Here is a 14,448-nt window from a genome sequence, read left to right on the forward strand (position 1 = left end):
CTGGCTCTCGAGGACCGGAATTGCCTACCCCTGGGCTAGATGAACCATTGCGTCTAACCCAATATAGCTTATTCTTATAGTCTTATAAAATCTACTAAAGCTCTTTTCCTATTATGCATCTATAGAAAAATAAAGTTTATTAAATCAGTCCCAATATGCTACAGCACATCTCATCATTTCATTTAATCTGCTCCTGAGTAATCAAAGGTAAAGAAGAACTATGGAGAAAAATGTTGGTCTCCATATTAAGAGTCATCATTCAAGAAGCATCCTGCAATCAAACAATACCCTAGGATCTTTTTTTTTTTTTTTTTTGAAAGGAAGGAATAAAATGCATGGTTTTATTTGCTTCCAATGTAAAATAGAGAAGTTCAATAAAGCACATAAAAGGCCATGCAGAATCATAGAAGGGCTAAGAGGACCTGCAAAAGAAGTGGAAGTAGTGGGACCGTTGGGAAACAGCGATCACAATATGATCAAGTTCAAAGTTGAAGTAGGAATACTGAAGGGAAAGAGAACCACAGCGACAACTTTTAACTTCAAGAAAGGAAACTACGAAGAGATGAGGGTAATGGTAAGGAAGAAACTTAGGAACAGCTCAAAGAAATGGCAGACTGTAGAGCAAACCTGGTCTTTATTCAAGGACACGGTGAGCGAGGCGCAAAATCTGTATATTCCCAGATTCAGAAAAGGGTGCAAAAAGAGCTGAACAAAAGACCCGGCATGGATAACTAAAGAAGTGAAGAAAGCGATAGGTGATGAGAAGAATTCATTCAAGAAATGGAAAAAGGGCAAAACCGAGGAGAACTGGAAAGAACACAGGAAGTATCAAAAAGAATGTCACCTTGTGATTAGAAAAGCAAAAAGAGAATATGGAGAGAGGCTAGCCAGTGAAGCATGAAATTTCAAACCGTTCTTCAGATATGTTAAAGGGAAACAGCCGGCTAGGGAGGAGGTGGGACCGCTGGATGACGGAGATAGGAAGGGAGTCGTGAAGGAGGAGAAAGAAGTGACAAAGACTAAACATGTTCTTTTTGTCAGTATTTACAAAAGAGGACACATCCAACATACCGGAACCTGAACAAATCTTCAAAGGAGACCAAGCAGAAAAATTAACATCCATGGAAGTAAGCCTTGAAGACGTACACAGGCAGATAGAAAAATTAAAAACTGACAAATCACCAGGCCCGGACGGAATCCACCCTAGGGTACTGAAAGAACTAAAGGAGGAAATAGCAGAACTACTACAGCAAGTCTGTAATCTATCTCTGAAAACAGGCGTGATCCTGGAGAATTGGAAGATAGCCAATGTTACGCCCATCTTTAAAAAGGAATCAAGAGGTGACCCGGGGAACTACAGACTGGTAAGTCTGACCTCGGTTCCGGGGAAAATAGTGGAAGCACTGATAAAAGATAGCATCGAGGAGCACCTAGAAAGGAATAAACTTATGACAACAAGCCAACATGGCTTCTGCAAGGGAAGATCATGCCTGACGAACTTATTGCACTTCTTCGAAGGAATTAACAAACGGATGGACAAAGGGGACCCCATAGACATCGTATACTTAGACTTCCAAAAAGCCTTTGACAAGGTACCCCATGAACGCCTACTTCAGAAACTGAAGAACCATGAGGTGGAAGGAGACGTACACAGATGGATCAGGAATTGGTTGGTGGGTAGGAAGCAGAGGGTAGGAGTGAAGGGCCACTACTCGGGCTGGAGGAGGGTCACGAGTGGTGTTCCACAGGGGTCGGTGCTTGAACCGCTGCTATTCAATGTATTTATAAATGATCTAGAAACAGAGATGAAGTGCGAAGTAATAAAATTTGCAGACGACACAAAAACTATTTAATGGGGCTAGGACTAAAGAGGACTGTGAAGATTTACAAAGGGACCTGAACAAACTAGGGGAGTGGGCGACAAGATGGCAGATGAAGTTCAATGAGGAGAAATGTAAAGTCTTGCATGTGGGAAACAGAAACCCGAGGTACAACTACACGATGGGAGGGTTGGTAATGGGTGAAAGTAGCCTAGAGAAGGACTTGGGAGTACTGGTAGACTAGACAATGAAACCGTTGGCACAGTGCGCAGCGGTCTCTAAGAAGGCGAACAGAATGCTAGGTATTATCAAGAAAGGTATCACAACCAGAACGAAGGAAGTTATCCTGCCGTTGTATCGGGTGATGGTGCGCCCCCATCTGGAGTACTGCGTCCAATATTAGTCGCCATACCTTAGGAAGGATTTGGCGATACTCGAGAGAGTTCAGAAAAGAGCGATGAGATTTGATAAAAGGTATGGAAAACCTTTCATATGCTGAAAGATTGGAGAAACTGGGACTCTTTTCCCTGGAAAAGCGGAGGCTTAGAGGGGACATGATAGAGACTTACAAGATCATGAAAGGCATAGAGAAAGTGGAGAGGGACTGATTCTTCAAACTTTCAAAGACTACAAGAACGAGAGGGCATTCGGATAAATTAAGAGGAGACAGATTCAGAACCAATGCTAGGAAGTTCTTCTTCACCCAGAGGGTGGTGGACACCTGGATTGCGCTTCCAGAGGGTGTGGTAGGACAGAGTACGGTATTGGGTTTCAAGAAAAGATTAGATGTTTTCCTGAAGGAAAAGGAGATTGAAGGGTATAGATAAAGGATTAATATGCAGGTCCTGGACCTGATGGGCCGCTGCGTGAGCAGACTGCTGGGCATGATGGACCTCTGGTCTGACCCAGCAAAGGCACTGCTTATGTTCTTATGGGTAAATGGGTTAGCGCTCTAACTTGGAGACAAGATAATTGAGAGAAAATATGACGGAGGTATTTAAAATCCTGAGTCCAGTGGACAGATAAGGAAAGGTGAAATTTAGTCCTACCTGTTAGTTTATCTTCCTTTAGTTGGGCAGAAACATCCTGAACAAGCAGGTGTTATCCCTTCCTACCAGCAGATGGAGGCAAAGAAACTGATCTGCTCCAGTGACACCATTGGTACAAATTAAAATCTCTTACCACCTCCTGTCTCTGCATTCTCACCTTTTGATCTTTAATGGGATTTTTGTCCAGAACTTCCACCTGTTCTGGAGATCTGTAAACTAGATTCTTGTAAATGAAGTCCCTCTCCCCCTTTACAAGATAATCCACAGTGCCTCCTGATGATACACTTTAGATTTCAAGGCCTTATTCTTGAAAACTCAAACATTAACATTTTCTGGAGAACCAATTTTTTTTTTTTAGCATTTTCTATAAGGAGAACAACTAAAGCACATTTTATAATAGGTACCTTGTGAGAAGTCCTAGAAAAAATCCCTATGTGTGCCTTTACAAATTAGGCTCCCATATCCAGCCCCAACAATATACAAGTTTGAGTGGACACATAAATCACCACTTTGAAAAAGGTATAAACATGTGCATGCATTCTACACACATATCCAGGTATTTTATAAAATAAGTACATATTTCTCAACTTCACCTCCATTTTGCTCAAACCATGCTTAAAGCAGTGCACACTTTCCATCCACATATGCAATTGAGCATTATAATAAAATCCCTTCTCGTCATTTAAGGCTTTAAATGTAGAAAAAGCTTGGTAGATTGCATAGCAGCATTCAGAGGCCCTTTTGTAAAATACTTGAGAAATTGTGCACATCCTGGGTGCCCATTTCCTACCAGGCTTTAAACAACTGAGCTTTAAAAGGGCAGCTCTATAACCTAGGTGCCCATATTTATGCATTCAAGCATAAATGTTTAGAATACTAGCATTTGTACTCCCATATAAGTGGCAGAAGGGTACCTAAGCACTCATTTGGAAATATCCATAGTTCACGTAACACTGTATGCCATCTTTAAAAAGATATTTATAATATTTTATTTTCAGTGAGAAGTACTGACTGGGAGCTGAACTGGGAACATCAGTGTAGAAGGGTGTAACTTTAACTATACAAGCATATTGAATTTCAAACCTACTAGTTTCCTGGCCAAAGAAGCAATGTTATTAGCTATTACAGCACATGAAAATCACAGCTTTAGGTTTCTTGCTCCAAATAACACTTTCTTTCTCACTAAACATTGTTCCAATCCGCTCATTCTTCAAAGCAAAGAAAGCACATGAAAGATATATAGCTATTGCATGCATTACTTCATTTGGCAAAGCTTAAAACAGAATAAAACACATAACAGACCTGACTGTGGCTTCTAGTTCATTGCAAATGGAGGTGTGCAGTTGCACAATGCTGACCTCATTGTGAAATCATCAAGGTGCACCTGCAAGGTAATAATCTATATAATAAAACCGTAGGCGGCGCATGCGCATTCTTATCGGCGTGCTTCCATGATCCGTATGTCCGTGGCCGCCAAGAGTGCAGCATGCCCCGCGCTTACTACGGCCCCACGCTCAGCTGAGTTCGGCACGGCGGTTAACCCAGATAGGGGAAGCCGAACAGCTCACTCCCGCCTCATGGTCCTGCCGCCGCTCCTGTTCACAGCGGCCTGCACGTCAACGACTCCCCCCCATCCTCCCGCAACAGCCGCTACCGCTCATGTTCAAAGCGGCCTGCTGAGGTTCGCGGCCGGCTGTAGCGAACCTCTCAGGCCGCTCTCCACATGGTAGCACGTTCCCTCTGACGCGATTGCGTCAGAGGGAACATGCTACTGAGGTGGACAGCGACCTGCGAGGTTCACTACAGCCGGCCGCGAACCTCAGCAGGCCGCTTTAAATAGGAGTGGCAGCGGTGGCAGAAACCATGGATGCACAGGCACAACTAAGCACCAGCTCCTCCCAAACTCGCCCGAACTCACACACATACCTAATTGTCAGCTCATTTGAAGAGCCCGAACTCACAGCCACACCTAAACATGCAGACCGGGATCGTGGGAGGATGCGCCCTGGCAAGTGGTGCACAGGGACTTGAGAGGGAGGGAAATTGGCTGGGGAGAAATACAGGCAGACAGTTTTGTGATGTTCCCAGAACAAATGTGGCAGCTCAACCTAACCTGAATGGAAGTAAAGAGGTATGTATGTTCTCCTTTGCGTCCACAGTTGTCAAAACAAATTTCAGACACTCACAGAAGGACAGGAACACTGGACAAGGAGAGAGAGACACACAGACATTCACAGAAGGACAGGGGGCTAAAGAGACAGATTGAAAAAAAAAATAAAAAAATACAGTGGACAAGGAGAGAGAGAGACAAAGACACTCAGAATTTCTGGACAGGGATCTAAAGAGACATTGAAAAAAAACCACAAGAAACACTGGACAAGGAGAGAGACACACACAGACACTCAGACTTATACAGATTTGCAGAAAAAATGGACAAAAAAAAATTTATTAAGCACAAAGTATGCAACAAATAGGAAAAATATAAAAACTTTAAATAAATCAACCATACGATGGATATTAAAGCTCTCATTAAGTTTTCAGTAATTTTCACATATATTCTAGCACCCGTTAATCTAACGGGCTTAAACACTAGTAATAATAATAACAGCTTATATACCGCAATACCGTGAAGTTCTATGCGGTTTACAAAAGATTAAGCAAAGGTACAAATGCCACAATTAAAAGATATGCTGGGAGTTGAACTCATAACCTCTGCAAGATCAGCACAGAGCTTTTACACATTGAGCTACACCATCTTCCACAAAGGTTTCTCTGACTCTCCTGTCATATCACAGCTTAGTGATCTGCTAAGGTATCATCTGCTTAGTTATCATATCTCAGTTAGCCAAGACAAAACACTGTTAGCTTAATAGCTTAAAGCACTGTTTTCAATGTCCCAAAAGTGAGGGCTTTGAATCTTAAGTATTGTTGAATAAATGTGACATGGAGTCAAATACTGCTGTTTATTGCTAACCCCACTTTTGTAATTTATTGTTTCCAGCATTGCTAATGTTGTGCTGTTTGAGATGAAAATTATGTGAGCTGGAGTACATGAGGGAGTTGAACCCACACCAGGTTAACATGCTAACCTTTATTCTAACTGCTGTGCTAGACAATGAGCCATAAAATAATAGCAATTCAGGTTTTATTATACTGTTCCATATAAGTGTCATTGTGTGTATAGCGGCGGTGTTCTTGCTGCGCTGTATCAGAGCACCCAAAGCATGCCTAAACAGCTGCAGTTTATTCTGCTAGGATGAAGGTTAGTGGAAGTGAGCAAAATGTCTTGTACCTTGTACCTACCTATGAACAAGTATCAGGATCTGCCCATATCGCAGAAAGAGCTTCACGATGAGATGATAGCCACATCAGGAGGTAGTCAGCTGGGCCAGAACACCTGCAAAGAGGGTTCTGATGCTCCGCCTTGATTTTCCTTATCGTTGGGTTACTTCTTCACTCAAATATCTAGAAGTGCGGCTTATAGTTCATACCTCTCAGCTGTTTGCGGCTAATTTTCCAGAGCCTTTAAGTACTCTTTTTAAAGATTTGGATGGTTGGGAGGGGCTTACCTTGAGCTGGACAGGTCAGATAGCAGCGGTCAAGATAATGCTTTTGCCACGGTTGCTGTATTTGTTTATGGCTCTCCCGATTTGTTTGCCAGATTCTTTTTTCCGCCGACTTAATCTAAAGGTTTTTGCCTTTATTGGAATAAACGTCCTCTGAGGGTGCGGCGGACTGGTCTTTACCAGTCTAATTTTTCTGGTGGGATGGGGGACCCATATTTTTTGGGGGTATTATCAGGTTGCAGAAAATTGCCACCTGATGTTCTTATTTGGACCGCCCTTGGATTCAAATTGTTCAGTATAGTTTACCTACTATTTCCTTATGGAAATTGCCTTGGGCCCCCATAGGTATATTACGGGGCTGTATTTCTGATCCTAATCCATATTTGAACAGCACTTTACAGACTTGGTATCAGGTCCGGCAACAATTGTTCCCAGAACGGCTATTTTTTCGTCAGGCTCCTATATGCTTGACTCCAGGGTTTTCCCCAGGTGGTGCGGAACCTTTTCGCAAGCTTTGGACTCATGCAGGCCTTCGTACTCTGGGGTAAGTGTGGTTGGAGACTCATATGTGTTCTTTTGATCATTTAGAAGAGAAGTTTGGGCTTTTGGCTGTTGACTCTTTTTTCTATACACAACTGCGCTCCTTTCTTCTTAAACATGCTTTTTGGGATCTTTGAGTGAAACCAAGTTGGAAAGGGCTCTTTGCATGGGCACAGGGCGGGGAGGAATTTCTCAATTATACCAGGCCCTATTGGTGCGGTTCCCCCTGGATGATCCATATAAGTGTTTGTGGGAGATCAATTTTGGGAAGTCCCTGCCTCCAAGATCCTGGCAATATCTATATAAGTTTGTTTACTACTTCCGTGTCCTCTGCTTTCATAGAAAATAGCTTTAAAATCTATTATCGTTGGTACTATACTCCCTTTAAATTGTATCAGATTTATAAGACTGGTTCTGCGCTTTGTTGGCGTGGCTGTGGGCAGAGGAGTGATTTTGGTCATGAGTGGTGGTGTTGTCCTGCTGTGGTGTTATTGGCGGGAGGTTGGTAAGCTTTTGGTTACTATACTGTGTAAACATTGCCCACTTCTGATGGCCAGTTTGCTGAACGCTCCTGTTCCAGGTTTTACAAAATCGGAACACAGATTTGCTATATTTTGTTCTCAGCAGCCCGTATTGAGCTGGCTGCTTGTTGGAAGAAGTATTTGCCAGCTATGAAATGCATCTGTACCCGCTCGGACTATTTGCAGTTGATGTCCAAGTTGACGGCTATTCATTGTCACACTATGCCTTTTTATCATAAGGTTTGGGATGCTTACCTAACTTGGAAACAGTCAGTTTGAGCATTTTGGGTTGGGTTTGGTTGGTTTTTTTGGATCCGTATGTCCCTAAGAGTCCCTACTTTTACCTGTGATGTTCTATTGTATTGGGGGGGGGGGGGCTGGAGGGGATTAGAGGGTGGTAAATTCGCAGTTTTTTTTCTGTGCAGATACTTGGTGATTAGCTGCATGGTTTGCTGTGTTGTGAATTTGTTACTTTTCAGTTGTTCAATTTTGAAAAATCTTAATAAAAATATTATAAAGAAAAATAGACCAACTTTTCATTCGCCTACAATTTGCGTGATGTATAGACGCACTAGGTTATGCCCACGTCTACATAGTTAGGCGTGAGTTTTTATTCAGGACGCCTATCTATATGGAGACACATCTGAAAACTTGCGTCTACATTCTGAGGATGCCTATTAATTAACAGCACCTAACTCCCAATTAATGCTTGTTAAGACCCTTAAATGTCTCATTAACCACTTAATTCAGACACCTAAACTGCAGGTGCTACTTAGGCGCCATTAGACATACTTTATAGAATCAGGGCCTTAATGCATATATTTGTTTTGGTTTCCCACTAACTATAGCTAATATTTCACTGGAGAAATGTTTTCAGCTTTGAATTGAGATCTGTATTCTGTCATGCCACATAATGTCTTTTCAGAAGAAAAGACAGATTGAAACAGTATTAAGGTTTCTTCTGAGTTCAGTTTCTTTATCTTTAGGAGTATGAATAATTTCATTCCTATTAAGGCTGGCAGAGTCTCTGGAAAAGAAGTCAAACCACATCTGTGAGTGCTGTTCTGGAATAATACTAAAAGATATATGGAATGTGATTACAGGCCTTGAGGAGAAAGCACCCACACAAGTCTCTGTTTTGGGGAAGTTTCGCTTCCAGCTGGACTCCAGTTTCTCTGGATTCTATCCATCTCTATTCAACTTCTACATGGAACCTTTAGGACATATGATATCTGACTTAAAACTGAAATCTTTCATATATGCAGATGACATTACAATTATCATCCCCATAAAGTCACTGACACATGAATGAAACTGAACTATTCACCTCATCCGTTCTCACTAAGGTAGAGCAATGGACCACACAATTCAGACTAAAATTGAATCCTGAAAAAACCAAGCTCTTCCTGGCAAGCCCTAACCACAAGCTAACAAATATCTCCTTGAAATGAAACGGTCTTATTTGCCCAATCAACCCTACCATCAAAGTCCCTGGAGTCATCCTGGAGTGATGCTTGACCTTTGAAGACCATACCAATGCTCAGGTCAAAAAATGCTTTAACACCCTCTGGAAACACCATACCATCAAACACTATTTCGACTTCCTCTCCTTTCGCATGCTAGTTCAGTCTCTAATCCTGAGCACCCTAGATTACTGCAATATCATTTACCTGGGATCCTTTAAGAAGACCACTAAGCGTCTGAGACTCATCCAGAATACTGCCGTCAGCCTCATCTATGGCCTAAAAAAGTCAATCATATAAGCCTGTTCTACAGAAAACTTCACTGGTTGTTGATGGAGGCAAGGATCATCTTCAAATTTGCCTGCCTTTGCTTCAAAACCCTAACAGGCTTATCCCCCAATCTACATGTCACACCACTTTGTATTCCCAAGCTCCACTTACACACGCAATGCCTATCTGTTTGCCTTCCCCTCCCTAAAGGGCTGCTTTTACAAGAGATGCCTTGATAAAACACTGTCATTCCAAGCAGGCAAATGGAATAAATGCCTAACCATCCTCATCTCAAATACTCCCTCCTACCAATCCTTTAGGAAATCAATTAAAACCTATCTCTTTGATAAATTTCTCTGACTACTTCCTACCTTGTTGTGCCTCTGAAATACTTATTACATCCCTGAAACCAATGTAATTTGAAACTATTCTTTGTAACATCGCCTCTGAAATACTTACTGCATCCCTGACACCAATGTAATTCAAAACTACTCTCTGTAACATTGCTGTCTATGCACAGTCTCTTCCTCTGTAAACCGCTCTGAACTGTTTATGATACTTGAGGTATACAAAAATAAAGTTGTTGTTATTATTAAAAAGATGTTCACACTTCTCACAATTTTATTGATGGCTACTGAGGAAGCGACCAACAAAGTTTCAAACTGGAAACAGTCAGATGATTAAGGGCCAGAGGGCTATCAACAAAGCAAACTAGTAAAGCAAGTGTCAGAGGCTATAAGAGTTCAAGAAGGTGACCTGGTTTAGCCAATGCCAGGTTAAGAGTTTGCTGGGAGCCAAAATGTTGTTCCCTAGCCTCTATTAGTGAAGTAAATTATCCCTACGGTGGTGATGTTCTGCTCCAAGTTCCAATTCAAGATCACATTCCTACTCTAGACTCCCACTTCTATCCCAACTTCAAATATTAGAACCAAAATCTGCAACAAGCCTCTTCTTCTTACAGCAATCCAAGTTGAAGAGAAGCTTTTCCTCTGTACAAGCACCACTTTTTCTAAATGGCAACATCCTGTCATACCTACTGTCTTCAATCAAGATGCCGGGTTGGACCAGTGACAATCTTAATGCCATCAGCTTAGAAGATCCTGTACCTTGAAGAAGATCCCAAGAGACACCTCCACCCAGAGTAGCCCTAAGCAACTGCCTCGTTTTCCTAAGAGAAAAGCCTGGCCTACATTTCCGGCACCTACTGTTGTCAGAGAGGTGCGATTCTGTACCTGGCGCTGTCAAGTGATTGAAACAGAATATGCAGCTGCCAACAACGGAACCGGTTACAGCAGGGGTGTCAAATGTCTGTCCTCGAGGGCCGCAATCCAGTCAGGTTTTCATGATCTCCCCAATGAATATGCATGAGATCTTTTTGCATGCACTGCTTTCATTGTATGCTAAAAGATCTCATGCATAATCATTGGGAAAATCCAACTAGATTGCGGCCCTCGAGGACTGACATTTGACACTCCTGGGTTACAGAATCCAGGCCTTAACATATAATGATCCTGAGCCTCTAAAACCCTTTAGCTGAAACTCTAAAGTGGACTTGCAGAGAATATAATTTCATTATAGTAAGATTAAAATGATCTTGGAATTAGATTATTTTTATCTTATGTCTTTCTCAACTTGGTCCTGGAGTATCCCCCCCCCAAGTCAAGTTTACAGGATATCCAATGAATATGCATAAGCTTGATTTGCATACACTGCTTCTATTATATGCAAATTTTTTTCATGCATATTCATTGTGGATATTTTGAAAATGTGAATGGCAAGGGGGTACTCCAGGACAGAGCTGAGAAACACTGCACTATCATGTCATCACATGTGCTTTTATGCTAGCTGATATTTTATAAGAGGCCATATATATACAAAAATGACTTTATAAAACTACACCCCCCCTCCCCCATGTGCCTTTCAAAATCATCAGCAAGAACTATCATGTTTCCCCGAAAATAAGACTTACTCCGAAAATAAGCCCTAGCATGATTTTCGGAGTAGGTCTTAATATAAGCCCTACCCCAAAAATAAGCCCTAGTTGAAGTGCTTATTTTTGGGTTAGGGGAAAACAAAATAAAAGTCCACTGCTGGTACCGGGATCTTCCTTAATGCCACAGCAGACTCTTCCATCTCTCTCTCCCCACGCCAACCACGAGACTGACATATCATTACCTACTTCCAAAGGCAGCATCGTGGCAGCAATCTAAACGGTCTGCTTCGGGCCTTCTTATATCGGGACGTTACATTGCCACATTGCTGATGACATCATCAGTGAAGCAACAGAGGAATGCCCCAACGTGAGAAGGCCCGAAGCAGCCCATTTAGATTGCTGCCGCGACACTGCCTTTGGGAAGTAGGTAATAACATGTCAGTCTCACGGTCGGCGTGGAGAGGGAGAGATGGAAGGGGAGGGAAAGATGAGTCGGTGGGGGTTCGACTGCATGACAGGGGGGGGATAGAAAGATGCTGTGGGTTTGTGATTGGGCAGTTTCCCCGAAAATAAGACCTAGTGCATTTTTGGGGCCCAAAAATAATATAAGACAGTGTCTTATTTTCAGGGAAACACAGTAGTTAATGGAAAATATACAAGTCTTTTTGAATACTGATTCAATCATTCATTAACTTAACTCCATTTCTAGAATATATATATATATATATATATATATATATAGAGAGAGAGAGAGACAATATTCCCACTTCAGATCCACAATCATTAAGACACACAGACCCCCAGCTGAATGATAAAAGATCTATCTTTATTTAGAAATCATAGCTTTGGTTATTAACAAAAAGCCCTTATTTTTACATAGCACTGACAAGGCACATGGTACTGTACAGAGCATATACAGTTCATCAACAAAAAGGAGTAATAAATTCTTCACATTGGTAAAAGAAACAAAAAAATGGTAAGGCAGAGAATGAAAACCAGTCTATATAAAAAACGAATGGTATGATGACGGTCTTGATTTTTGAGGATCGTTACACTGCAAGTATCCAAGCTCAATGAGAGGCCATGTGCTGCCAGCAGCAGCCATTCCAAATATTACAGAAACTATCACAGCTAACAGCAGTGGAAGAAAGTCTATTCTGCACTGGGCTCAAAAGCTTGCAAAATATCAACCTCCAAGAACTGAAAGCCTGACAGAGAAGTTTGGTTTCGACAAAGTGAGATATGCCACAGTGCCCATGGAGGACTGATGGAGGCTGAGGAGAACTGACAAGCAGGGATCAGACATTGTAAACATCACTATGCAACCTGGGCCAACACATCTTATCCTTCATTTACACCTCCTCCACCATTCCAGCACAAAGCTCCTATTGATAACTAAAGGGCAATGACAGCAGGGCCCTCCTTGGAAAAACTAAGGTCCGTATTCTCTAAACGGCAGCAGTTTTTTTAGGTGATAGCAGATGTCCAAGCTCATTGAAAAATACCGTTTAAACGACATTTTAAACTGAGTTTCAAGGAACCTATAAAACTGGCACCAGACTCACGCCGCCATAGGCCCTTTACGGCACCTAACGCCGAAAGTGGTGTTAGGTGCCATAAAACGCCTACGGAGTCAGGGTTTTCATCAAAGGCAGGTGCTGTAAATGTAGGCCTGGAACTCCTGGCTTACATTTCTGGCACCTAACTTTGCCGGAGGTGCGATTCTGTAACCAGGGCAGTTGCGTGACTGACACATGATCAGCAGCCACTGACAATGGCGCCAGTTAGAGAATCTGGGCCCAAGCCCTTATATGCACAAACATCGTGCGTTAAGGCACATCCTAATGTAAAAAGTGTACTTATCTCTGCAAAAGTATTAGGTGGAAAGGCATGGCTGGAATGGCCTATAGATAGTTCACTAATAAGGAGGTATATCAACCTGAAACACATTGCTTAGACGAGCTATTCCTTTACCAAACTCCTTTAGCACATTACTATTTTTCAATATATGTATACCAGTTCCAGTAACAAAAGAAAATCTTTTCGAAAAGTAACAGGAAACCCTTTACTGACGCCTCCTGCACCCATGAAGACCTGTACATTGGAAATACAATTAAATCAAAGGGAATTTTCAAATGAAACCAGTATTTCATTAAGTGCTACTTATCCATAAAGTCTTACATAACTGAAAATTTATATCTTTCTGACAATACAAACAGACAGAAATATGGAACAAGGTGACCAAATGCCCCATAGCTCCTGTGACATTAAGTAGAATTAGTACTGGCTTTTTCACGTTCACGATTTGGACTTAGTCATGACGTGAGGCACTTCAGTTATTCTTGAACAGCTCAATGCAGCTTTGCAAGAGAGAGATATTGTTCTGTAAGAGAGAAAAAAATTATGTTACTTCTGAGCACACTGAAACAGCGAGAGGAGCCTCCACTACACATGACTGAATATCATGGTGATCACTGTTAAACTTCTAGCAGGGTTTCTGTTTCTGCAAGCATAATCAAATGGATTGGAAAAGCTTTAAGACAGTCGAGGCTTTGGGAGACTTAATATGAATTTACTAGCCAGAGAGCGAACAAAGAAGGGAAGCCAAGATCCAAAGAAAACCAAGGACCAGAGAGCATCAGATCATATGAGGTCAAGATTCAAACCATTTACTGAAGGAACTAAGATTTCATGAAGAATGCCAGACATGGCAACATTTCACCCAATACAGAGCTATCTGAAGGGATGCTTCCTTAGTAAGGTACCACTCAATGTTGTGGACGAGGTGTGGATGTTCCCACTGGATTCCCCTGTAGTGGGTTTTCAGGGCCTATCACTCGGCGTGTAGAAGCATTTTTCATTGTGCCGTCCCTTCAAACTGAAACTGCACGTCTTAACTGCTTTCCCCCCCCCCCTTTCTTCGTGTCACCCTGTACATTTCAAGACTTTCAGTTTGAATGAAAGCAGTTGGATTGGAAACGCACAGAGGCTTGTCAGATGTGAGTGAATTTATTTATTCATTCAATTTTCTATACCGTTCTCCCAGGGGAGCTCAGAATTTATTCAGGTACTCAAGCATTTTTTCCTGCCTGTCCCGGAGAGCTCACAATCTTATCTAATGTACCTGGGGCAATGAGAGGATTAAGTGACTTGCCCAGGGTCACAAGGAACAGCGTGGGTTTGAACCTACAACCTCAGGGTGCTGAGGCTGTAGCTTTAACTACTGCACCAATGCCTGATTTAAAATGTATCTTTGTACTGAGGGATACTGAAGCCTTGAAATCCC

General features: G+C 42.0%; 1 protein-coding gene across 1 annotated transcript in view; it reads right to left on the reverse strand.

Annotated features, from left to right (window-relative positions):
* Positions 1 to 11,967: 11,967 nt before the first annotated feature.
* The window catches only part of SNX5 (sorting nexin 5), an 89,208-nt gene continuing 86,727 nt past the window's right edge, over positions 11,968 to 14,448 (reverse strand). Inside the window, exon 13 of the mRNA XM_033936047.1 lies at positions 11,968 to 13,545. Coding sequence (XP_033791938.1) covers positions 13,495 to 13,545 — 51 coding nt within the window. The 3' untranslated portion in view covers positions 11,968 to 13,494. The remainder of the gene's footprint in view (positions 13,546 to 14,448) is intronic.

This window comes from Geotrypetes seraphini, chromosome 3, assembly GCF_902459505.1.
Source record: "Geotrypetes seraphini chromosome 3, aGeoSer1.1, whole genome shotgun sequence".
Classification (NCBI taxonomy): domain Eukaryota; kingdom Metazoa; phylum Chordata; class Amphibia; order Gymnophiona; family Dermophiidae; genus Geotrypetes; species Geotrypetes seraphini.